The 26251-nt window shown below is 35.0% G+C and overlaps 1 protein-coding gene across 1 annotated transcript in view; it reads right to left on the bottom strand.

Annotated features, from left to right (window-relative positions):
• Window positions 1-16429, bottom strand: part of LOC145662202 (uncharacterized) — a 31661-nt gene extending 15232 nt beyond the window's left edge. The window contains exons 1-2 of the mRNA XM_081727535.1: window positions 16287-16429; window positions 5612-5675 (exon numbers count right to left, since the gene is read on the bottom strand). Coding sequence (XP_081583661.1) covers window positions 5612-5663 — 52 coding nt within the window. The 5' untranslated portion in view covers window positions 5664-5675; window positions 16287-16429. The remainder of the gene's footprint in view (window positions 1-5611; window positions 5676-16286) is intronic.
• Between the last annotated feature and the right edge of the window lie 9822 nt (window positions 16430-26251).

Genomic DNA, 26251 nt, shown 5'->3' on the forward strand with positions numbered 1-26251 from the left:
ACTATCACAAAATTACTTAATCTCAGCGACTATTGTGCGAAACTGCGAACTGATACTGAAAAACTAATTATGTAACATCTACAGATGTTATTAGTTTGGTAAAGTTATGCTTTAACCTTCATACTTCAATTAAAAGCACATTAACTGAGTAGTGGTCGATGACTAAACGGTAGGCGGTCGAACATTAACGAAAAATGGTCGAACACTAAAAGAAATCAGTTACTGGTGTTTCTCGACTAATATTACATAAATGATATAAGTTATCTCAGTTTTGGATAAAGTATAGATAAAATATAGTTTTAGGAACACACGTGAGCTACTTGCATCCTCCTAAGTTGTTCCATTGAGTGAAAAACGATTAAGGACGATAAGAAAATGAGTTAGGTGGTCGAGGACTGGCACATTTACCCTACCTTCATAAGTATACAAATGGTGCAAATAAAATACGAACCTGATCTGTGACATTAGATAGAAGTGGTATACTGCCACGCTTTTTCCACCAGTTATGCCGTGCTGCGGCTATTCGACGGAAATTAGATAACCTTCCTTGCCCACAGTGAGCATTTTCATTTTCAGTGTCCGTCGACCTGTAATCGCGATTAGCGATGTGACCCTTATTCCCTAAAGGAGTAGGATACGCCCACTGAGAGACCAGAACGAACTCACGAGTGCCTATCACTTACCTAGTAGCAAAGGCGGCATTTCTAGCGAATCAAGGCCACCCATGTTCTGAAGGCATAATCCCCAAGCGTTATAAGGCAAGATAACCTTTTTCATATGATCACTGTTATCCAGAATCTTAGGTTAAGCTTACATATTCTAGCAAATAGCACGGTTTGACCACTGGTCGGCAGGGTCCAACTCAATTCCGGGAGCCTAGGGAGCTTGTTCTTTCCTGGTCCTGCCTACCTCTATCTTTCAATAGGCACCGCCTTCTGCTTAAAGGTAACACGTAAAAGAGGTACCTTATAGAACGGAAAGGACAGAAAACAACGATACTTGGTTACTTCAAGTAGTCTTCCTCTGCAAATACAAAACTACGTATTCGCTCAGCCAATGACTGGATCTCGTTACTAAATAAGCCTTTGACTCTGAGACACCGAAAATCTTTGGCCTTACGTTGCACTACCTGGTCATCGGGAAAGTTCATCTCTGCTAAGAAACGTTCGGTGTACCCGAAAGGGTGTTATTTGGTGAGAGAAATACCACGATATTATGATGAGTAAAGGTTTTTATCTGCATCATTTAGTTATTTAGATATTAGTTATTTCCCTATCAGTTATTTAGACACTTTTACTAGGGATATATGACGTAAACGGAAAAATAAAGAGACTGACAGGAATGGCAAATGTGTAAACATATAGAAAGACGTAAATCGTATTACATGAGATACAGAGAAATTATTGTCGCATGAGAAACAGAGAAACGTAACTCCACTTTCGTAAGTTTATAGGAGAGAGGAAAATAGGTTGCTTTTTTTAAAAAAATAACAAATAGTAACATAGTAAATGTATTATTGAATAGTAATCAAGGTATTACAAAATGGGTTTCAATATTACTCAAATTACAGAATAGGTTTCCAAAATAGGAATTCAGTTTTGTGCTACACAGTTTGGAATTGAGATACGTTCCTGCGACTCTGAGCAAATTGTTTTAAAAGAATTGTTCTTGTGAACATACGCTTAGGAAATTATAAGAGCCTTCAGTTTTCTTATTACGAGCTCTAACTAGAAACACTAAACATTGATATCTAAATGTTAAAATACTACCATTAAACACTATAATAACATTTGATCACTATCACCATCATTATTATTATAACAGCGATACACGCGCTGTACTTTGCAAATTCTTATAGAAGGTGTGATGCTGTTCTTCAATCAATCTCGAACAACATACCAAGAACATTGAGATTTAAACACTAAAATATAACCATTAAACACTAAACATTCAATCACTATCGTCATCAACATCATTATTACACCAATGCCCACGCTGTACTTTGCAAGCTCTTATAGAAGGCAGGATACTGCTTGTTAATCAATCCTGAAGGACATAAATCCAACAAATCTTTCAGCTTCTCTTCTTGAAGTAGAATCATATCACTATATTTGTTCTGAACTGAAACAGTTTCTCATTTCGGGATCTTCTTGAGGCTTGCAGGCATTTAAAATCCTGTTCGTAACAATATTTGAAGAAAATATTGTTAGTATCACATTTGCGGCATTGGAGTATACAATCTTCAGCCACAGTACTTGATTTCTCTCATTGTCAGTTTGCTTCTTCTTTAAAGTTTATTTTTGTACTGTGCCAAACTCATAAACGTCCTTCTGGCCAATTGTAACAAACTCGTATAGTATTTTCTTTGATGCTGTCATGAGTACAGTAAACCATCCTCAGAGATCATAAATATTAACGTTCCTCGCAGACCTCTCAATATTAGCACGAACTGAATTGCGGTCCATTAACGAATGTCACAGCTCAAAATAGCATTGATTTAATGTTCAGTGTTTGGACCGCATGTGAGTTCATGTTGCACATGTTAACATTACGATTCTGTTTTCCACATGTATCAGAGAGTAGAAAAATGGGACGGCAATTCTACTAAGTTCTTGAAAAGCACACTATGCTACTTCAGTCGATTCTCTTTTAGCAACACCTCTATGCCACACATAATTAGTTACTTTCCTTGTAGCAACGTTATACAAAGTTAGATTATACACAGCTAGTATTCGCTTGTAGAAAATCATGGGCAGTGTCTAACCGCTTCCATGTCAAATTCTAGCAAATAACATTCTCCAACTAAAACTCTGTTCTTGTCTAACATCTCTTTAAATGACATCAGTCAGACATGTCCTCAAAAATTGATTTTGAGAGGGGTCAGAGCTTTAGCGGACGTTCAGATTCAGAATGAGTGTAAATTTTACACGTGTCGAAAATTTTGCCTAAAATTGTGGTACCGGTATATTTAAAAAATTTCAAAGAAGGGAGCTCCTGCGTACGTCAATGACAACAGCATCAAACAAATGAAATTATGGTTAACCTAGTTTTGTAATCTCTCTTACCTGTTCCTCGTAATATTGCCTCCTTTTCAACTTGTTTTGAATTAGTTGCTCTTCTTTTCCTCTTGCGTCTAGGGTTGTCATCATCTGATGATGATAAAGATTCCAGGCCAGCACTAGCCATATAATCATCACTTGAACATGAACTTAAAAGATCTTTGTTTACTATACTATTAGATTTAGTGTTTTCTTCCACCCGTTTTCTTGGCGTTATCTAATTCTGATGTTCATAGTAACGATTAGGGGTCAGCAACAGGCACAAAAGTATGACGTAAACACAACTCAAAAGATCTTGAAGGTTTTCTCTACCTGACTCAGTGTTTTCTTCTCCTGTTTCTTTGGTGTTATTCAGTTTGATCAACTGGAGAAATCTCCTTGCCAACGAAGTCATGTTGCAATTCATAAACGACATGTGCGGGGCGAAGTGCCAGTCAACAGCCACGATTCATTAGCTACTTTCTTTTTGGGTATTCTTTCGCATGAACTGAAACAACTGCTAGGGAATCAAACGTCATCGACAAAAGACTATCAAAAACAACTTCCATTGTTGCGGACTACTATTTTAATCACAAAATGTAAATTGCACAGTTTGCTAGGGAGTAAAACGTAGAGCAGGCTGAAAAGTCTTGTAAATCGGCATTTTATTTTGCTTATGTAAGAATTTAATATTTTATTTATTTAATTTTGAAATAACGAAACACCATTGTGATTTTAGTATAAAAATTACATAGCCCAACTTAAGGCAATCTTAATCACTGTAGCGTGGTTTTAAAAATTCATCTGAGTTTTCGACACAGAGAAACGTAAGAGCCAATAAGTCTCTTTGGTCCTGAAATTGAATGACCTCTTTTGGGACGGAAAACGTATTGGATGTAACACTTCCCTGTCTCTAAGATCAATTCGTAAATTAGAGATAGTCTACGTTACTGCCTTTTAATGGCAAGGAGAAGAGATAAAGTTACGTCGTTTGTCAGCAAGTGAGTCTTTCAAAATTATGTAGATAAATAAAGAGAAACGAAAATCCAATTTTTGGAGTTACTTTCCTCTGGTTCTCATTTGACGATATTACTTATAACACTCACTAAGTGCTTTGTAAGGTGTACTATACGTTTCTAAAGCGGGAAGTCATATTGGATCAGTTTTAAATGCAAATATGGAAAAACGAAGAAAATTGGATGTTTGAACAAGTAGAAAGTGAAGATTAAAATGAGAAAATATTTGGAATTTTATTTAAACTGAGAGGAACTGATAAGGAAAATACTTGAGCAAATAATACCTAGGTAAATACTATTGGTAAACGAAATGCAATATGAAGAGAAGGTGGGAAGTAAGTGTGTAAATCATGGGCAATAATAAAGAAGACCTTCCTTATGCGTACTTGGCCAGTAATACTAAGTTCTGAAGACAGTCTCAGAGACAATGTTATTCACGAGTATTGCCATTCAGTGATTTCCCCCTTTTTCCTTGATGAGAAGATTCGCATGCCTAACTAGCTGAAATACCTATTTTTCGCATGGCTCACATAAAATATCTATATAAACAAACTGAACAACGAAAGAAAAAAATATCGGTTATTTTCTACTACTTTTACATATCCCGGTAAACGCCCCATGAGACCCCCTGGTTCGAATTTGGAGAAAGAAAAGAAACGTTTCTTCTTGGTCTGGGGCTTGAACCAAGGTACCCGTGACCAAAATTTGGTAACTCTCGGCCCACTCGTCTGGTCCCCAGGCAGCGCGCAGACACACACACACACACACACACACACACATTCACACATACACACATAGACATACAGACAGACAAACAAACTTATTTTTTTATATATTAAATAGGTCTCTCATTACCCTATGGCAAATTTTGTAGTCCATAAATGACATATAATTGTCAGAAAAATGTATTTAATGACTGTAGAGCATTACGGTACATTCATTTTTACGGTTAAACACTCCCTAGTGTTCAGAGGGTATAATATCACAGAAAAGCATTAAAGGAGCATTTATAAATCTTTCAGTTGTTAGACAAGTATCTTGGTATTTGTAGAAAGTTGCAAATATTATTCTTTTAATTAATACTATTCTTTATTGTTTTTAGTAACCCAATCTTATTATACTTACAACCACACTACTGTGTTATACTTATTACCATCATATGTAACTATTCATAACAATAAAAATTAGTTAGATACAAGACTATGATTTAAAAGATACACTACAGAATTAAAGTCATTGCTTTTAAATATGTATAATATGATTTGAAGCTAGAATTATTTACATACAAAGAACAATACCGGAATTGTAAAGTTACTGTTTTTGTAAGAAATCGGAAAAATATCCCATGATTGTGAGGAGGTCAGATTTATTCTAAACAACTGATTAATTATTTCGCATCCAGATACATGGTCAAACTGAAGATTCAAGTCCCTTTCCCCCAAGTTTACTACCTTGAAACTGAAGCTACAACAGAGTCAAGTAAATACATTATAAATATAAACATATGCAATCGATTAGTTTAAGTAATAAATTAATTCTTAGTAACTAAAAACTTACGATTTTCTATTAGTGTTAATGACAAAAGAGCCGTAACAGCCAGCACATGCATCCTTAGTCAAAACTAGAATAAGGAAAAAGGAATATGGTTACTTGTTATGAACCTTTTGACATTTACTAATTAAAAACAAATACTAAGGACAATTTGATAATAATAATAATGGAAATCGATCTAAACTTACGGATACCTATGTCGGACTACTTGAATAGTGAGGGAGATTTTCTATATTTATGAAAAGCTTATATAAGTTTAAAATAAATAGGTTATATTTGATCTAGTCCCTGTGTTTGCTATTTCCATACCAGGATGACAAAATATGATCAGTCCTGTCACGAGACGTTTTCACGTTTCATTAGAGCCGTACTAACAAGGAGAGGGCAGACTTTGCTAAGTGAATTTTGGGACCATTTTTTGCGAGATTTTAATGCAAATTTAAAGAGTTAATATTAGAAACTGGGAGCACGCAATGACCAAAAAACGGAGAAAACCCGCCTTAAAGTTTTCTACTCGCCGCATATATCATACGAATGGCAAATTCGTCAAGCGACGGCGTATCAGAGTGAGAAGAATCTGCGACTCGTATGCAAAGGGTCCTGTGTTCGATTCCCGTTCGAGTCGAATCTTGTTTTGTTTTTTCTTCAACCAATAAAGAAGTCATTGGTATCTATAAATAAAATATTAATTCACCATATGTTTATAATAAATTAAAACAATAGAAATTTTCAATCACTTGTAAAATCTTTCAATGTTCCATACTAGAAATAATAAACTAGAAAAAATAATCTATTCAGTAAATATACTGATACCACGAATTATATTATGGTTACGACAGTCGTTGTGTAATAAATGTTATTGACGCTTCGTGTCTACATCTGTTGACAGTGTGCGAATTACAAAAGAGTTTCGGGGGAAATCCTCTTTGCTAATACTGGATGTTACTATAACTAAAGGAGATTTCCCTCTCATTCCCCTTGTAATTCACACACTGTCAACACATGTAGACAAGAAGCGTCATAAACATTTTTACACAACGACTGCGGTAGCAATAATATATACAGAATAGATTAAATTTTGTTTCTAGTTACAAATGGCTACTTTATTGGTAGAAGCAAAAAAACAAAACAAAAGTTTGACTCGAACGGGAATCGAACCCGGGACTCTTTGCAATTGACTTGCAGATTCTTCTCACTGTGCCGCGCCGTTACTTGGTAAATTTGCGCGTCGTATGATATATGCGGCGAGTAGAAAACTTTAAGACGGTTTTTCTCCGTTATTTTTGGCCATTGCGCACTCCCAATTTGTAATACTAACTTTTTAAATGTGCACTACCACAACGCAAAAAATGACCGCGAAGTTCATTTACCAAAGTCTGCCTTTTCCTTGTAAGAGTTTAGCTGCTGTGAGACGCTGATTTCCTTAATTAGAAACACATTAGTTCTGTTATCAAAGATTTATATTATACTAAAAAGGGGCCAACCGCTGCATTTTCGTAGAGTTGTTAAAATGCATCAGTAGAAATCAAGGTAAAATAAAGTTATTGTTTCTTGCCTTGGTTTCTCAAAATGAGTGTGGACAATCTTTCGAGAAAATTCATGGCTGTACTTTCTCGATATAAATCGTGTATTTATAACAACACATCACACATAATTATCGCTTTACATGTTTTAAGCTTCAAATTCTTTGACAAGATTCGTGAAGACAAAAAAATGTCCGGATTGAATAATAACATGAATTCTCTGCTTTTATTCAACATTTAATTTCTCTGTGAATATAGTTTTGTTCTGTTACTCTTTATGCTAGAAAATCGAAAATTTTCATTTTGTCGAAAGCGTTACTTGATATTTTAAGATATCCATGTTTTAAAGTATTACATCACGATGAATTTTCATTAATTTAATTGTCTCCACATCTACTTTTAATCTAAACCCATATTCATGAAACACAAGCACTTTTTATTGTTCTCATATCAGCATAAGCAATAGCTTGATAAATAACACTTAACTCTAAATCCTAGTTGTTATCTTTAATTTTCCTTGAAGTGTTTTACAAAACGAAATTTAATGTTAATGGCGACAATGCGTCATTTAATTTCTAGTCATTCTCGACACTGATGTTTGTGCTCAAATATTTCCTTAATCAGACTTAATTTTTGCTTTAACTGAAACATGTCTACATTAGTCGAACTAGGTTCTTCGGATTACCAAATTCGTTAAGAATGCTGCACAACATTTCTCTTCTACCGAGTCATAGGGTTTTCTTAAATGAATAAATAATTGAGATACCGAATTGAAGGGAAACTGATTTCTTTTCTAGTCGTATTTCTTTTCCACAATTTGATGAATGGTTCTATAGAGTGAATAATATTTGAATTATATATGATTCTGGAATTCGTATTAGTGGACACTATGCATCACAATGTTACACAACATTGCGATTATTAAAACTTGTGCCTTTGGAAATGTAAGCCTCTACCAAAGTACAAATATGCGTAGGCAACAAATATACGTAGATTTTGATGATATGGATAATAATAGTGAAATGACGAAGGTGAGAGGAAACCCGAAAATCCTTACAAAACTCACGATGTTTGTCCACCACAAAGCCCATTTGGCAGGAACTGATATCGAACCACAAAGCCTATGTGTCAGAGGTGAGAACTCTACCACTGAGTGAAGGTATTGTTATTACTTTCTAAAACACTGAATTTTCAATATTGTATTCTCATGTGCTTGTATCTCTTCTAGTTTTAAAGGTACAAGTTGTCACAAATGTTTGAAAAGCTTTCCAGAGGACTATTACCCAGAAACAAAGCCTATGAGGAGAAAATGTCAAAGAAAATTTTAATTTAATTTTTGCAAGTTGAATCACCTTTCGAAGTTTTCCTGTCTGATTTGAAGTCAACCTGTACATGGCTGCTTTCTTCGCATGCCATGCTGAAACCAATAACACAGTGATCAAACTTAATTTCATCTACAGTTTCTGCTAGGGGTGAAATATTCTAGGTTCTAGGGGAAGAAATTTAATAGTTTCTTGTCAAGTAAATATACATAAACTTCCTTGTGTAGATTATCTTAATTTTCTGAAGCCGATAATTTTAAAGAGTACATCAGCTAACATTCAAAATATATGTATACTTGTTATCATAATACACGAACTAATAAAAAAATAATGCGATTACATGAAGTCCCATTCTGTGCATAGGAATCTTGTGTAGTTGAAAAACAAAATTTAAAAAACGCTTTTGGTTTAGCAGTTCAGATGACTGGCTTGAATTTCCAATTTACTGTCCCTTTCAGCAAGGAGGCTATGTAAAACATGGACCTACAGCTTAATGTGGGATCAGAACCACTTTATATCTCGCCGTGAATCGAACCCCGGTGTTTCACTCCAAAGGCGCGTATGGTAACCGGTTAGCCAGAAGAAGCTCTACAGTTCAGATGACAAATTCATAATTGATATCCGAGCTGTCAATAATAATACCAACAGTCACTTACAGTGTAGACTACTGCATTTAATTTTAAGATACAGTAAAATAACTGACTACATTATTTTCCATTTTTGATCAAACTTCCGTACCACAATACTGACTTTTATGCTAAAACTAACTTTCCTCCACTTGCTCAACAAGTAGAACACTTGCGTCATAATTTCATAAGTACCAGTCTCCATGATCGTAAAGATATTTTTCTTGACACCATATTTACAACTTTGCAATAAGAATCTCAATATAAGTACTGTTATACACCGCTCAGAGTTTGGCTTTCTATATGACTCTGCATTCCTTCAGCAGATCGTCACCATGCCACTTTCCTCTGCAAAAATCTTTCACTTCTTTTTCCATAGTAGCTCATGGCTCTCTAGAACACTTATCAGTTCTCACCGTACTTGTCTCGTCAGTTCTGAGACGCGACAGAACAGAATATTAATTTCCGTTTGTCTGTTCTCATATTTATATTTTGTGCTGTGGTCAGTGGTCGAAGTGAGACTGCATGCGGTGGTATGGCATACCACCACTGGTTTTTACGAGATGAAGGCATACCGCCTCTGGTTTCCCAGTGATCAAGACATATCGTCACTGGAGAGTAGTTGCTAAATACTTTTAATAAATCCATTTTTATACATAGGAACTGACAAATAGTTTGCAAGTAAAAGGATTTTATTTCTTATGTAGAAATAATTTCTAAGTTAACAACACCGATATTTTTGTTATTTTTTTCATTCCTTTTGCTTTTAAAATTAGATGTTTTCAAAGAAGTTCATGTAGTTTATATTTAGATGTGCCATACTGACTTGTTTATTTTTTTTATGTGTGTGTGTGTGTGTGTGTGTTCTTGTCTTAATACACATACGTACATGTCGTGATTTGAGCATGAGGGATTTAGAGACTGCCTGCTGTAGGGGCGGGTCTTCCGGAGGTTTGGAATACCCTTCAGACGAGTGAGGGGTCCGAGAGTTTTCCCGCAGGAAATTGTTAATATAAAACCTCGGTTTTTGAGCTTATTCGTGCGTAATTCTCTATAACACAACATATTAGAGGATATTTTTTTTTTCAGGAAGTTGATGGAGGGGATCAAAGTCTCTCCATATCACCCCCTCTAACTACAGAGAAGCTCTCCAATGGTTTTCAGTCATTATGTAAATAGAAATGCAATCTTTTTGGCAACATACCCTCACTGCATTTCAACATTTAGATAGCCGGTATGTCGAGTCAACATCGTAATAAAACATACCACCTCTGCTTTTTTTCTTTCTTTAACTTCGAACACTGGTTGTGGTATTAAGAGTAGGGGAACGTGGGGCATAATGAGGTAGGGGGGCATAACGGGGTATCGGTATTTTTTGAACTGTAATTAACTGCAATCTAGCTATAAGTACCTAAACAAGATTCTCAAGGACGAAGGGCTGTTGCGCTTGAGCAGCGTTCTTATCAGTTGAAAAGGAACAGTGCTGTGTGTCAGTTCTTTGTTTTCGCGCTATGGCATATAACGATTGGGATTTTACTTCGGTCAAGGTAAGGCAAGTTATTTATTACACACTTTTAAACTATTGATATGTTGAAAGAATATTTCTTCTGTGTTTGTTGTGTGTTTTTGAGGTTTACGGATTGTAAGTTATAACAGAGATACTCGTTGATTTAACACTACAACTCATCTGGGGCAAAACGGGGTGGGGCAAAACGGTATTGCAATCACCCCATATTGCCCCATTACCCCATTATGCCCCGTAAGAGTATCGATTGTGTAGTTTACTATCCAGCTCGAAACATTTCTTGTTAATGCTAGGATTGCATTTGCGCAGTTTTGTTTAAGTTCTTCATGCTGAATTTTCAAAATTTGGTTATGTTGATTTGATGTCAGGAAATATTAAGATTTAACTGACAATAATTCGATGTAATCTGCATAAACTTTGTAGTACAATTTCCAATTATCACATTTTTTCTTTTTCTTAATAAGGCCTAATTCAGAATGTACCTTTTGAAGTAATTATCAACATTTTTTTTTTTTAAAAAAAAGAGTACTCATCTTTTGTTATATTTGATTATTGAGTCTAATAAATATTTCATAAAATTCAAGTTGTGTTGTATAATAGTAATCATATATTGTTGTTTTATGATAAGACTATATTAGAGCTGGATATTATAGATGTAATAGTGTACGGGGCAGTATGGGGTAGGGGCATAATGGGGTTGACTGAAATCCAATGTTCCATTATGCCCCACGTAGGGGGCATAATGGGGAAAAGAGCCATTTTTGGAATAAGCTAAGCAAAAAGGTGCAAAACAATATTTTTGAAAGGATTTGCTGGTAGAAATATCACAATAAATGTCCAACGTGTCTACCGCAGAAAAATTACTGCAATTGAGATATTGGTTACCAATTTAGAAAGGCAAATATCTTAGCTTCCCCATTATGCCCCACGTTCCCCTACGTCACTCATCATTGTTTATCGATTGTCGTATTTTTTACGATCTTTAGCTAGTTTCAAATTGATACATTTATTACTTTCAACAATTTTTTTAAGCATCTTCAGCAGCGTAAAAGATAAATTTCTATATTCTGACAGATAATCTGTCACCGTTAGGATTACGTGTTTCACTGTTATGAGTACGTAATAAATAACAATGGACGTAATATGCTATTTATTAGTAACTCTTTTACTTTTACGTCCCACTATTATACCGACTAGGCTAAAAGAGACAGTGATGATGACAAATGAATGCAATGGGGGAATAAATAAAGTGGAAGAAACCGGGAGCCGGAGATAACTCACGCGCAATGGTGTTTGTCCACCACACAGTCCACTTAGCGCGGACAGGGTTGAAACCAGGGACCCCACGCACTTGTTTGTTAGTATTGTTTTACATAAATAAATAAACACAGTACATAAATATATAAACACAACAATCCAGCTGGATAGAAACTATCAATTGCATAATATTATCTTCAAACAGCTTTGTTTCTAACTTAATAACAATTCGCTTTCTTCAATTTTCTCGAAAACTACTCATGAGAGTCTCCCCCTGAAGCTTATAATTTTATTCAGCTTAGAGCGATTCCTGATTTACATACACCATCGTTGCAGTTACCAATAGACGTATGGTAACGCCAAAATTTATGTTCTGACGTTAACACCGCCACTTAATTTGATTGTACGTGATATACAAATTGCCGCAATAATCTGTAAGAATCATAGACAACGAATGCCTCATTCCTAACATATTCATTTGATTAGAAGGAGATGGACAGATTGTAAAACTATAAAAGGTAACGGAGTTATACAATCTCAATCTTCGAGATACGACTGTTTCATTAACGCCAACGACGATATATCTTTACACAATTTATTAGTTAAACAAAAATCAATTTTTTTCATGATTCTAAGTTATAAATCATTAACCAGCTATTATCAACGTGATCGTGGGATGATCAAAAAATCTGGTTACTGCTTACGTCAGTATTCGTTTCATATTAATGTGTGGCATAGTTAATCTTTAGTTACGAAAAAAGTTTATTTTAATAAATTTTCTCAGAAAGTACACTTAAGGATTTACACTAACCTACTGCGTGGGCAAGGAAAGGTTGTCTCTGACAGTTAGATAGAACACGTAGAGTATTGAAGGCGCTGTTGCCAAAGGCTCAGCAATACAGACAGCAGCTCTGGCGACAAACTTAAGACATTTAACAAGTCGTCTCAACTATCGGCAACAGCGCGGTTAATGACCTTCGTTGCCTAGCAACAGCGTGAAAGAATATTGCTGTGATTGGTGAAAAATCCTCCCTCTCGTTTTGTTTACAGCATGTGCAGCTATCTGTCAGAGGCCATCTTTCAGTAGCTCGATAATATGTTTCTTTGTTCAGTACAATGAACTAAGTCGATTACTATATGGAGCATTTAGAGAATCAAAAATCAAGTTTAATTAGGAAAATTGTGAGAAAGAAACAAATTTTGTACAATGTGCTTAAAATTATTATTATTATTATTATTATTATTATTATTATTATTATTATTATTATTATTATTATTATTATTATTATTATTATTATTATTATTATTATTATAAGAGTTATTAGTAATATATGTACACAAATTTTTTAACACTTCAAGGAAGCTTCAGATACAGACCTTAAAAATGAAACATGCCCAAAATAGTAACAAAAAAAAAAAAAAAAAAAAAGATTCCTTCGTGTTCTGAGAGCCATATGTCTTGTCTATGGATATATCTTTTTGGTTACACATAAATAAGATTGTAGAACTTGCTAACTTAAAAAATACTTTTTCTAACATATAATATATTCATAGTTGTAGAATGCTTTCTGATTTCACCTGTAGCACAGTTCTAATGACATATTTTCCCCCCTACTCTGAGTTGTGATTTTAGTTTACCAACTTAGAGACTACAAGATATACATAATAAACTTATAGTTTGACACCAGTTTTGTTTACTTTATTTTATTATTTTTCAGTTCAGATAAAAATCTCTTTCGCCCACTGTAACACTCAAGCCCTCTTTTAAGAACCGGTAACTCTATTATTATCTATAGAAAGTTTTACACATTTTGCTTACTTTGCTAAGTTGGTTGATTACATTTGTTATCTGTGTGAGTATTTGTAACAAGTGATGCTGTATAGCGCATTTTTCGGAAACTTGTGAGCTCAAGTTTCGTAACAGGTAATTATAAGTATCTCCTTTACCAAGAAAATGCCGGAAGTATGCTGAATGATAAGACAATTATGGCTTCCATCGCATCTCTGTCCGCTTTTTTTATTCAGATAGTTGTGAATTTAACTTTGAAGCATTCTCATATCATTTGTTTCTCAATTGCATTGTAATTCTAAACTTTCAATCACAAAATTTGTTTTGATTGAACAAATGCAGAAAATAACTTTAAAATGTAATGATGATGTTTACACGTTAATGAGGGTTAAAAATCAATTCAAAGCTAGTATTTTTAATTTAGAAGTTTCTGAAGGAAGAAAAAAATCTTATATCCTATATCCTAAGTGGCTTGTTTCGTCCCATAATCAAATAAACCTGCACGCAAATTTGCACCACCTAGCTGGTTAGAATTCCTTTCTAAGCATAATCTTTATTCAACTATTTTTCGGCGAAACAATAATTTCTGCTTCGCCGATGATAAGTGACTGTCCAGATGGGCAATTAATGAGTAGCCTAAGAGTTTCGACGATACGGAAAGATTTTGAGTAATTTGTCATTATCCATATTGTGTTACTGCTGTAACATTAATGCATAATGGTAAACTTTGAAACTGTGTACTTCAGTAACCGTTTCATCTTGATGAATGGAGTGCTGGATTACAGTACATATATACACGAGGTGTGGTGATTAAGTAACGACACTGCCCACCTCCTGTCGCGCAGAATCGTGGGGGAGAGGTAGCTAATGATGTGTTGTTGATCTTGAACCTTTATGAGCAGCTACTGTTTGTTTCATGATTCTGAAAGCTTTTCTTTTCTTTGCAGGCTTGCATGAAGAGAACAATGTTCTGTAGTAGTGCCGGAATCATGGTGAACATTAAAGTTGAGCAGCGCATTAACATCAAATTTCTGGTAAAATTAAAAAAAAAAAAAAAAACACACACACACACCGACGGAATGTCGTGCAATGTTAAAAGAGATGTATGGTGATAATGCTATGTCACGTGCGCGAGTTTTCCAATTTTCAGAAGGTAGGGAGGATATGCTTGAAAACACTTTATGCCACTTTGTTGGAAGAGGAAGGGTGATTTCATCAATATTGGCAACAAGATGGGGCACCGCATTATGGTCGTAATGTAACCGATGTCTCAATGAACACTTTCCCTGTTTCTGGATAGGTTGGCATAGACCAGTTGACTGGCCAGCAAGGTCCCCGACTTAAGTCTGTTGGATTTCTATCTTTGGGAGCACTTTAAAGCTATTTTCTACAGTGTAAAATTATTGACATTCGCTAAATGAAAAGGAGAATTATTACTGTCTGCGAACAAATATTACCAACTATGCTTAGCAGAGTGCTAAACAGAGGGTCACACGGTTAAGGATGTGCATAGAACAGAACTTTGGGCATGCTGAACATGTTATGTGATTGTAATTGTCTCATGTGTGTTAGCTCTCTCTTTTCCAGGTTATTAAATAATACGTAATGCGAGATGTTACAAAGCTTGCTTTTTGCTTTATCTTTATCCTTCAATTCGAAATTTCGCACAGCACATTTCACAGCATTTCACATATAACATATCCTAAATCTATTCACAACTTGTAGGTTCTGGAAAACTAACCTTACCATTGGGTTTCTCTTTGAACGAGAATGTTGTTTAATATGTCACACGACCATGTTGCTATTTAAAATAAACAAGTTGATTCCAAAATGGGGGTCACAAAGATGTCGGAAGACAACCTTAAACACGTCATAATGTTTCCCCTTGCACCACCATTGATCCCAGTTGGCTTCGGATCGACTGCATTTACAGTTTCTAAAATATTTAGCCCGGTCCAGAATTTATATTTCACTTAACAAAATATTATCTTTCTATTACTTCGTACATTTGTACAGTTTGCAATACGACCAACGAAGAAGTTGTGGGATTTTATTTTGTCATTTAAATCATCTTTATCAACATCTATGTCAAATTTTAACTTGTTAATAATTACATCCTAAGTCCAATAAAATTTTAAATCAGCTTGACGGTGGTTTTCGGAATTTTAGAATTTAGAGCTAAATTTTTCTAAAAGTATGCGTTTTATAAAAAATTGTTTCTCTTTAAAAAATATTGTGTTATCTATTTTCCATAAAACGACACTACGTTTATCTCATTTTCCAATATGGCGGTGACTGTCACCTGGGATTTCAGTGGATTATTAGTATGTTGTTTAGAGCATCATTCCCAACATCTGTACCTATTTTCAGCTTTTTACTAATTTGTTCCTTACTCTTTGATAATTTGGCTGCTAATTTGTAATATTTTGGTAGAAACTTCTTTGAAATCCCTATAAATGCGTGAAATTACAAAGAGTTGCTATTAATTTTTCCATGACCTTCGTCGCCATATTGGAAGATGGCCGTCGGAAGTGTCAAATGAATGGCCTTGTGCCATTCTGATTCATCACAGGTTAATAATGTAAATATTTCTATAAAATGAAAGCACAGTTTTACAACAAAATGAAAAGAAAACTTACTGTGATCCCAATAATATTCTGAAACGTTATTTCCAATCGAGTAAATAAAGGATCGTTGTTATTATCACTTGAAAACACCCATTTACATTGAAATTACACACTTTTCGTAATCTAATTTCTTATTCCCTTTTATTCGTACATTGATATTTTGACCAAGTAACTGAAAGACGAATATAATTTCCCGCGATGACCAAACTACTGATAGCAGCTTATCTCAAAGATAAAAAGAGTATCTTATCATAGAAGATACAAGAATAATGAATATTATATTATTTAGTTGTAAGACGGTAGAACGTTCAAGATCAGTAAGATAAAGTAGTGGAAAGTGATAAATATTCTGCTATTAATGGGCTAATCCTGTCAGAAAGATAGCTTCCTATGAGTTTGTTCAGAACAGACACTTGGTCTGAAACACCAACCACTCACTTTTCATTTAAAATAATAAAATAAAAACTTTTCAACACGCTTATAAACCCCAAAAATTATTCATCAGTGATACTTTTGGGGAGCACAATCTTGATATCCCTTTCAGTAGTATTCAACAATAATTTATTCTCTCGCCTTCCTTAAAAAAAAATTCTTGTTCTTTTAGACTTTTCCCATACTACCTTGAAATTTATATACAGTATATACAAAATCATGTTCTAAAGTTCACCTTTATTCCATCTATAGATTTGCAGAGACTTATAGCGTCAGGAGAGTTCCACGAAGGATGTGAGACAAGATTTAAATAAGCGTATTATTAAGGAACATTGTGTAATGCTTTATGTATCATTAAACATTGATAAATATTGTTCTTCATTCTGAAAGTACAATCATTTTATCAATGTACATTGTAAAGATCTTCAGCTTTCAGTGCGCATTATTTTATCGAGCACATGTTATATTTATAAAACATCTACTATTGTTTATAGTAGCCATCAATTTAAGCAGACAACACATAAAATAAACAAAAAGACAGAAAGATTCCACGACGGATCACGAGCAGGAATGAACCACCCGAAACTCGCCTATAAAAGAAGCCAAATTATCAGTTAACTGCTGATCTCATAATTCACTGCACCTGCTGTAGTTTTCTTGAATCTTTCCCGCTGGCATAGACTGAGGAAAATTGTATATACATAAGTGACACGCGCGCTATCTTTTAACTACCAAGGAAGGCAGTATTTGTTTATGTTAAGGTTATCATCTATTGTTCTCCAAAATGTTACGCCTCATATAACAAAAGGTAGTTTAAGTTGGAAGAACTGTTTGGTCTTTTAAGGAACAATTTGTCTCAGGTAACTTTTTTGAGAGCAAAAATTGTTTGAAAAGCAGCTTTCTGAATTCTGAAAGAAAAGCGTGTAAGTTTGAATTTGCGTAGAGCGTTCACCTCTGGTGCTTGGGGTCCCTGGTTCCATCCCAGCTCGCGCCGTGTAGACTTTGTGGTGGACAAACACCGTGCTCGTAGGTTTTCTCAGGGTTCTCCCGTTTCCTCCCACTGTCTTCATCCCACCTTTTCACTCATCTTTCATCATCACCGTCTCCTTTAGCCTAACCGGCATAACCGTGGGACGTAAAACTTAAAGATTTCATTTCATTTTTTGAATTTGTGTATAGTCTCGTTCACGAAAACTTGACCAGCAACTTCGTTAAAAAGCCGTGAAATAATATGTGTTGACCACGAGAAGAGGAATTCCTCGTCTTGTCTCGAAAACGAGACGGGAAGCGAATTTCCAGATCCGAGATGAAACGAGAAAGCTGAAAATTATCGTTTCTGAAACGAGACGAGAATCGAGACGAGACTTTACATTTCTCGAGTGTCGTGGATTACTGTACTTCACTCGTCTTAGAGCCCAAGCACTTTTTTTAATGTTACATGATTCATAATTAAAAATATTGTAATGTCTGTTGGTAGAATAAATAACAGTTTGGGGATAAAACCCTCTACCAATTTTTATTTACAAAATTATTAAACAATCTTCTTGTAAGTATAAAGAGAACAAATTAGTGTTATTCGTAGTTATTCTAAGTGAAGGTGGAAGAAGGAAATACTTTCACACTGAAACCCCTTTGTTCATGACAACCTCCCGAGATTTTGCTTCTTTCACCTTTACCTTCTTTCACCACACGTTTACACTGACAATTTTCTTGGAATTAATTTGCCAATGATTCAATGTAAAATCATTTACTATTCATTTCGTATGTTGATATATACTTCCTTATATCAAATTACAAAATTTGCCGTGTTTCTTTTTTACACATTTACAGTAAATTTATAAGAAAATATCGTATTTTTATTGCTTAAAATGTAATTTTACAGCATTTCGTATTAGTAATTTTACTTTATAGGTGTAAATTAATTTACATAGAGGAGTGGCAAACAGATTGCCACCGTTTATTGTAAATTTACCCATGAAATGTTTTACAGTGTACCTTTGGACAATTTCCGGACTTAAAGGAGGTTTCTCTGAACCTCATGTCCTCATATTGTTTCAGTTTACTATCCGGGACACATGAAAGCACGCTTTGTCCACGAACATCACGTTTGTCAGAAAGTCTGGGTCCTTTTAGATGTGACACAGAATCTCAATTGCAAATACTTTGCGCTGTGTCCTGTCATCAGGTTGAAGCGCAGGCTGCAGCTGCAGCTTTTTCGTCTCCACAATAATGCCTGTTGGCGCCGTTGCACATATGGTTCACTCGTGCTCGGATATTTAGAACTCATCCACTTCATGACACTTCCGGTTTTGTTGGACGTCGTGTACCACTGCGGGTGGTCGGACGTAAGGATGTGCGTCTCTAACGCGTCCGCAAGTTCCGCTGAACCCAGGTGGTAGACCTGATCTGTATCCAACATTTCACATACTGTGCCATCTCTTGGAGGATGTCCATATTTGTTAATTCCTCATCTGCATGGATAAAAGCAAAAGAAATTACAGAAGAAATATTTGTTAGAAATGTTGCAACAGAACAATACGTTAAGTGTGTTTGAAGAGTATGCAGCAAACCGCCACTTGCTATCTATCCTCATTTCTGACTTATATGGGGTCAAAGTTGGGAAAACATTTTGAAACACCCTGTACTATTTAATAAAGATGATTTTGTTTCTCGTATTTTATTAATTATAATGATGAATATGTTTACTTTTTGACAGAACCTATACAACACATGAAATTTGACTGCAAACTTAATTAATGAATGAATATCTCGAAGGAATTTACACTTAGCCATTTGTGCCCATTGCTAACAAATGTGGGCAATGCAAAATAAGTGAGTGCTACAAAATTACTATTAATACGAAATATTTTCTGTTTATGCAAAAATGAAAACTCGTCCTATTACAATTTAAAAATCATGTGAAACAAGTTCAATAGAAATTTAAGGTGACAGTATACTAACTTACCTTTGACAACTATCTATTGTTCCTTGTTCTTTGACTTTGACATGTGCTAATAAGCAAACAAATAAAACACACTTCGCGAAAGCAACATTGTACGATGCATGTGGCAAGGTTCTTGCTGTGCAGTGTAAAAATAATTATTTCAGTAACTTCGATAACAAGACTATCCATGCCTTTGGATTGAATATTGTAACTGAAGTAACACTGACCAAAACTTTAACACACACTGTATTTTAAACTTTAATGTGTAACGGTTAGGGATATCTAACATATCCTTCATCAGACACTATACAACATAAATGAAGATACAGACATATAAATAGTAATTCTTATGAAAAAGTATAAATACTATTGGCTAAAGCTTTCAGCCAATCCCGTAAGCCCCCATGTTCATTTTCCAACCACTCACGTTTCGCCATTTTTGGTCTGAGGGCCTTTTCCAATTTTATCTTGTCTACGCTATCCAAAATTCTTTGCCATAATTCATTAGTATTTTAGCTGCCTATCCAGTTCACCAGATTATCTCTTCCTACCTTCTTAATCCAATCTGCTTCTTTCCAGTTCCTTATTGTCATTCTCTTCTCCATCTCCAATACTTCCGTCTTATACCGATTAATTCCCTGATTAGTTTCCCTAACGTGTTGGATAGCGGGCTTACCTACCGTACACAAGATAAAATTGAAAAAGGCCCTTATAAGGACCAGAAATGGCGAAACGTGAATGGTTGGAAAGTGAACATTGGGACCTACGGGGTTGGCAGAAGACTTCAGCCAATAGAATTTAGACTTTTTCATAAGAATGACTATATATATATATATATATATATATATATATATATATATATATATATATATGTGTGTGTGTGTGTGTGTGTGTGTGTGTGTGTATCTTCATTTATGTTCTATAGTGTATGATAAAGGATATGTTAAATATCCGAAACCGTTACACATTAAAGTTTAAAATACAGTGTGTGTTGAAGGTTTGGTCAGTGTTTGTTTTGTTTCAATAACTTCGTAAATACACTCTGTAAAGAAAAAATAGCCACACTTGCTCGGATATGGTTTTCGCAACATGCATTAACCAATATGAGTTCTTACATGAATTGCTGATAATATTACAATGCATATTCGTAATGAGTAGTTCATTCTTAATACTTGCGCCGCAGTTTCAGCTTTTTTATACCCATATAATGAATTTATATGCATATATTAGTAGCTATGTGTGCTTTCAGCATAAACGGCTGTGGGAAGAATTATACACAAAAGTATGAAAGATAAACAATAATAGCACAAAACAAAAAAAAATGTAAGTTCTTAAGAGTAAGATATATTGTGTACAAACATTGAGAGGTACAATACGTACATCAAACTAGATTTCGTATGTGGACCATGGGCTTTAGGAAGTGCAAGGAATCGTCGAGGTCTTTTGGTGAAAAGGCTATTGCAAAATGCAATCTCGATTTCATGGAATCATTCCCGGATTATCTGTTCCGTGAATTCCATTCTATCCGAGATAGTTGTCTATTAAGTCTTCTGCTCATATTGACCCAAACATTACAATTAGATTCACACCAGGTGAGTTTGGAGGCCACATGAGTCTTTGAATACTCATACTCTTGCACCACGTATTAACGATTTTCGCTCGGTGACATGAAGCATTAACGTCCTGGAAAACGAAATAGTCTATATTTTGCTTCAGGAAAGTTTTCTTTAGCTGTTGTAAGAATTTTACGTACCAGAATTTGAAGACGTTTTAGTGCATCAAATGACTCTTCACATATATCCATTGTTCTGGCGTCTTTGGCGGTGAAGCAAACCCATACCATCACTCAGTAACTGAATATTTGCATCTCTTAAACAAAATCCGTATCAAGTTCCTCGCTCATTCGTATCCACAACTTCACACAACTATCGTTTCCCACTATTCTAAACATTTTTCAACAGACAAAACAACATGCTTCCAGTTGTCATAAGTTCAAGTAGCATATCGCCTCACAAACCTACGTGTTGAAGTCTGCTGTGTCTTTGTCAGTTTCGACTTTCCAGGCTGTTTCTTCTTCGTAATATGCTCTTCATACAGATAAGACAATACAGTCGTACGAGTAACTGCAGTTTCAAGATCATCTCAAATTACAGAAACGATTTTTGGGGAAGTTATTCCTTAATTCTGCAGTGCTATTGATTGTATTTGGCGATCTGCATTGGGTGATGCTTTCTTTCTTCTATCCCACTGTTGACGAAGGGATGATTTCTTATACTATTTTTCCTTGTGATTTACTCTTTCTGCCATCGAATGATGGATTTTGAGTATTCCAGCCATCTCCCTTAGAGATGTAACTTAGCTGTGCAAAGCAAGAAGTATGTCATGTTCACGTGGCGGCAAGTCACATTTCTTACCCATCATACTTGTTTACAGTCCACATGTAGCAACAATTTCATATAAAAAAACACAACAACAATATTGCCACTTGACACTGTTCAAACAATGACAAAGCAGAGAACAATCACAAAATGCTAATTACCTGAGCCTACACATCACAAATGCAATGCAGAATTCTTACCTCAATAACTTACGAGACGCTCTCAGGTGCCATCTGGAAAATATATTACTGATACAAAAATAATCAGTAAGTGCCGTTGTACACCATAGATGTCACAGATAATGCAAATGAACTATCACACTCATAAATTAGTTCTACCCGGCTGCAACTATGTTTTTTGTGTATGTTACCTTGAGAATTGAGGTGTCGCTATTTTTTCTTTACAGAGTGTAATTTAGAACATGAATAACAACCGCCAACAAATGTTTACAATGAACTCTAATGGGTTTGTACACCAACCTTAACCAAAAGGGCATAACCGTGGAACTTTAAACTGAAAGATTTCATTTCACCAGTGGAAGACATTTTACCCCTTAGTTTTTCCTGTTAAACTTATGTCCACAACTTCATACATGTTAAATACCTACCCCCATTTGTTAATTAGGAAGACTTAGGCGCAGATGGGAAGATAATATTAAGATGGATCTCGCAGAGATAGGAATACAAAGTAGAAACTGGATGCAGTTAGCTAAGGATAGAAGTCAGTGGAGAGCTTTTGTTAACGCGGCATTGAACCTCCGGGTTCCATAGGCCATAGAGTTAGTTAGTTAGTTATTTGTTAATTGTCTCAGTCATATAAACATCATATTTTCTTTATATTACTCAATTACATGGAATTAATGTTTTTGAAATATAAGTTCCCACCCTGGAATCATCCGAACAAACATTTTAACATTGTCTCGTGAATTTGTAAACAATCCTTTCCTGTCATGAAATGATCTTACGCAATACTCCATTATCGCAATAATTGTATCATAATACATATTTGCGTAACTATAAACATTTGAAAACAGCTTTAGGAAAACAGTAATTGAATACTTTATTCACGATCCATATTCATGAACTACGAAGGAAAGAATTAAACTCAGTGATAAAATAGAAAAATGATAAAGTGTTCGCAAAAAAAAAAAAAGTAAAATGATAGAGTGACTATATCGGTGATAAGAATCCTTCCCACATCGAATGAAAATTTGTTGAGTCAAACTATAGTAAAATAAGAATATATGAATCATAATATGTCAGAAGTAAACAAAATTTGAGAATTATGTAATCTATACCAAAAACTACCTGCTTCATGCAAAAAGAAATAATCTACATTGCACTATGCATACCTTTCTACTATATTACCTTCAGTATAAATATAGGAAATTTGTTCAATCCCTTTGATGGTTATGAAATTTCAAAATATATATATTTGCGGCGCTTTTTATTCTCTAAGGTACGTGTATGTTTAGGTCTGGTGTAGGTCTATTGTCAGGTGTATTTATTCTAAAATTTCTGAAGGTTCAAAATTAGTGGTCAGCAAAGTAATTTGATAATTTTGACAGAACACTTAGAACAATATCTTGAGAGGAAAATGGAGTACGTGAAGGTTAATGTATTCCTGAATTCATATTTTGGAAGATTACCATGATTCTCTCTTAAAATTGTGTACATTATTGCCTCACATGAACTGTTTGTTGTCGACCTGGACTAACTTCTCTAAATTTTTGCATTTCGGTCCTCTTAGGTCCCGTGGGTTACTATAATACTGACAAAATATAAACATTACAGTAAAGCCTTACGATCCTATAAATAAATTTAATAAGGTATATGCGTTCGACATCTTTTGGAAGTTTAAAGATTAATGTCAATAGGAGTATTTCCTTAAACTAATTTGAAAAATTTAACAGGACCAATTATTACCTTTATATCATAATTAAGGAGAAAAAGCTTATGTTATGGTCATGCATCCTTGTAACAACATTTTCGGAGGTCTTCGACTTGTAGACTGCTCTTCTGAATTCTGATTGCTAAAAAAATATTACTGTTGATCAAATCTGATTGCTTAATTGTAACAAGAGCTAATCAGTCTCACTGAACGAGACAACAACGAATTGTTATTAACTCTCCGAAGCCCAATGGAGTGCATGTTGTTCCAGACACTCAAGGCCGTCGCGTGGGTTGTAAACGCCCGAGGCAAGAATTCCCAGTCGCCCGTCCCCCAGCATGTTATGAAAAATAACCCGAGTTTATTCTGTACTCCTAGATTTAAATATGGAATGTAAGATAAAAGAAATTGGTATTATGTCAAGTTTATAAAGTGAAGGGCATTTTTAGTTAAAACATAAAGGTTAATGAAAATATGATTTCGAAAAGGAGATCTGGGAATACCTCCCGAGTACACAAGATCCGGCAGTACTCGTCGAAAGTTTTTTGTAAATATTAAGGCTTAAAATTGCATTGCAATGCCTTTTAAAAAACTGTTTTCCGTTTAAACCAATATATGATAGCCCAAATTTGAATGCTAAGATTCACTTTCCATTTTAATGCTGAGGGACCGTTGAGTCCCCTCCAGAGCTACATCCCCGATAGTTAATAAACAAAATTGTTGTACAGAACTGAAGGACTGAAAATATATTTATTTTGTTATTGATTGGAAAGTGCGTGCTAATTTGTATTTGTGATGCTAACCAGTTATTATCAAGTGGACTCAAAATAAGCAGATAATTGTAGTACACTCTGTAAAGAAAAAATAGCGACACCTCAATTCTCAAACTAACTTACACATAAAACCATAGTTGCAGCCCGTTAGAAGAGAATAGAAGGAAATGAAGAGTGGGATAGTTCATTTGCGTTATCTGTGACACCTGTGGTGTAGGACATCGCTTGTCAATTGTTTGTGTATCAGTAGTATTTTCGATAGATGGCACTGAGTGCGTCTCGTAAATTATTGTAGTAAGAATTCTGCATTGCATTTGTAATGTGTAGGCTGAGGTAAATAGCATTTTATGATTGTTCTTTGCTTTCTCATTGTTTGGACAGTGTGTCAAGTGGCAAAATTTTTGTTGTGCAGTGTTGTTTGTGTGTGATATTGTTGCTACATGTGGACTGTAAACAAATAAGATGGGTAAGAAATGTGAGTTGTGGCAAATCTCTAAAGGAATAGATGGGATTCTGAAAATCCATCATTCTACGGCAGGAAGAGTATTTCACAAGTGGAAACAGCATAACAAATCGTCCCTTCGTCAACAGTGTGAAAGAAAAAAGAAAGCATCACCCAGAGCAGATTGCTAAATGAAATCAATATCACCGCAGATTTAATGAGTGATTTCCCCGAAAATCGCTTTTGTAGTTTGACATGATCTTGGAACTGCAGTTACTTGTACAACTATATTGTCTTGACTGTATGAAGAGTATATTACAAAGAAGAAACCGCGTAGAAAGTCGAAACTGACAAAACACAGAGGACTTCAACATGTAGTTTTGTGAGTCGATATGCAACTTGGACTTATGACAACTGAAAGCATGTCCTTTTCTTCATTGAAAAGAAGTTTAGAATAGTGGGAAACGATATTGGTGTGAAGTTGTGGATACGAACAAGCAAGGAACTTGACAAGGATTTTGTTTAAGAGATTCAAATATTCAGTTACTGAGTGATGATATGGGCATGGTTCACCATTAAAGACGTCAGAACGACGGATATATGTGAAGGATCGTTTGATGCACGAAAACATCTTCAAATTCTGGTACGTAATTTTCTTACAACAGCTTAAGATGACTTTTCTGAAGAAAATATGGACTACTTCCTTTCCCAGGACGATAATGCTTCATGTCACCGAGCCAAAATTGTTAATACGTGGTTCAAGAATATGACTATTTAGAGACTCGTGCGGCCTACAAACTCACCCGACATGAATCCAGTTGAAAATTTGTGGATCAATATGAGTAGAAATTTCAATAGACAACTATCTCAAATAGAATGGAATTCAAGGAACAGATAATCCGGGTGTTATTCCGTGATATCGAGGTTGCATTTTGCAATAGCTTTGTTACCAATGCGGGAAGCCCATGGTGCACATACAAAATACTAGTTTAGTGTATCGTACTTCTCGATGTTTGCACACAATATGTCTTACCCTAAAGAAATTCCCTTTTTTGTTTTCTGCTATTGTTGTTAATCTTTTTCAGTTTTATGAATTACTCTTCCTAGAAACGATTTTG

Source organism: Thermobia domestica, chromosome 10 (assembly GCF_964235325.1).
Source record: "Thermobia domestica chromosome 10, izTheDome1.hap1.1, whole genome shotgun sequence".
Classification (NCBI taxonomy): Eukaryota; Metazoa; Arthropoda; class Insecta; order Zygentoma; family Lepismatidae; genus Thermobia; species Thermobia domestica.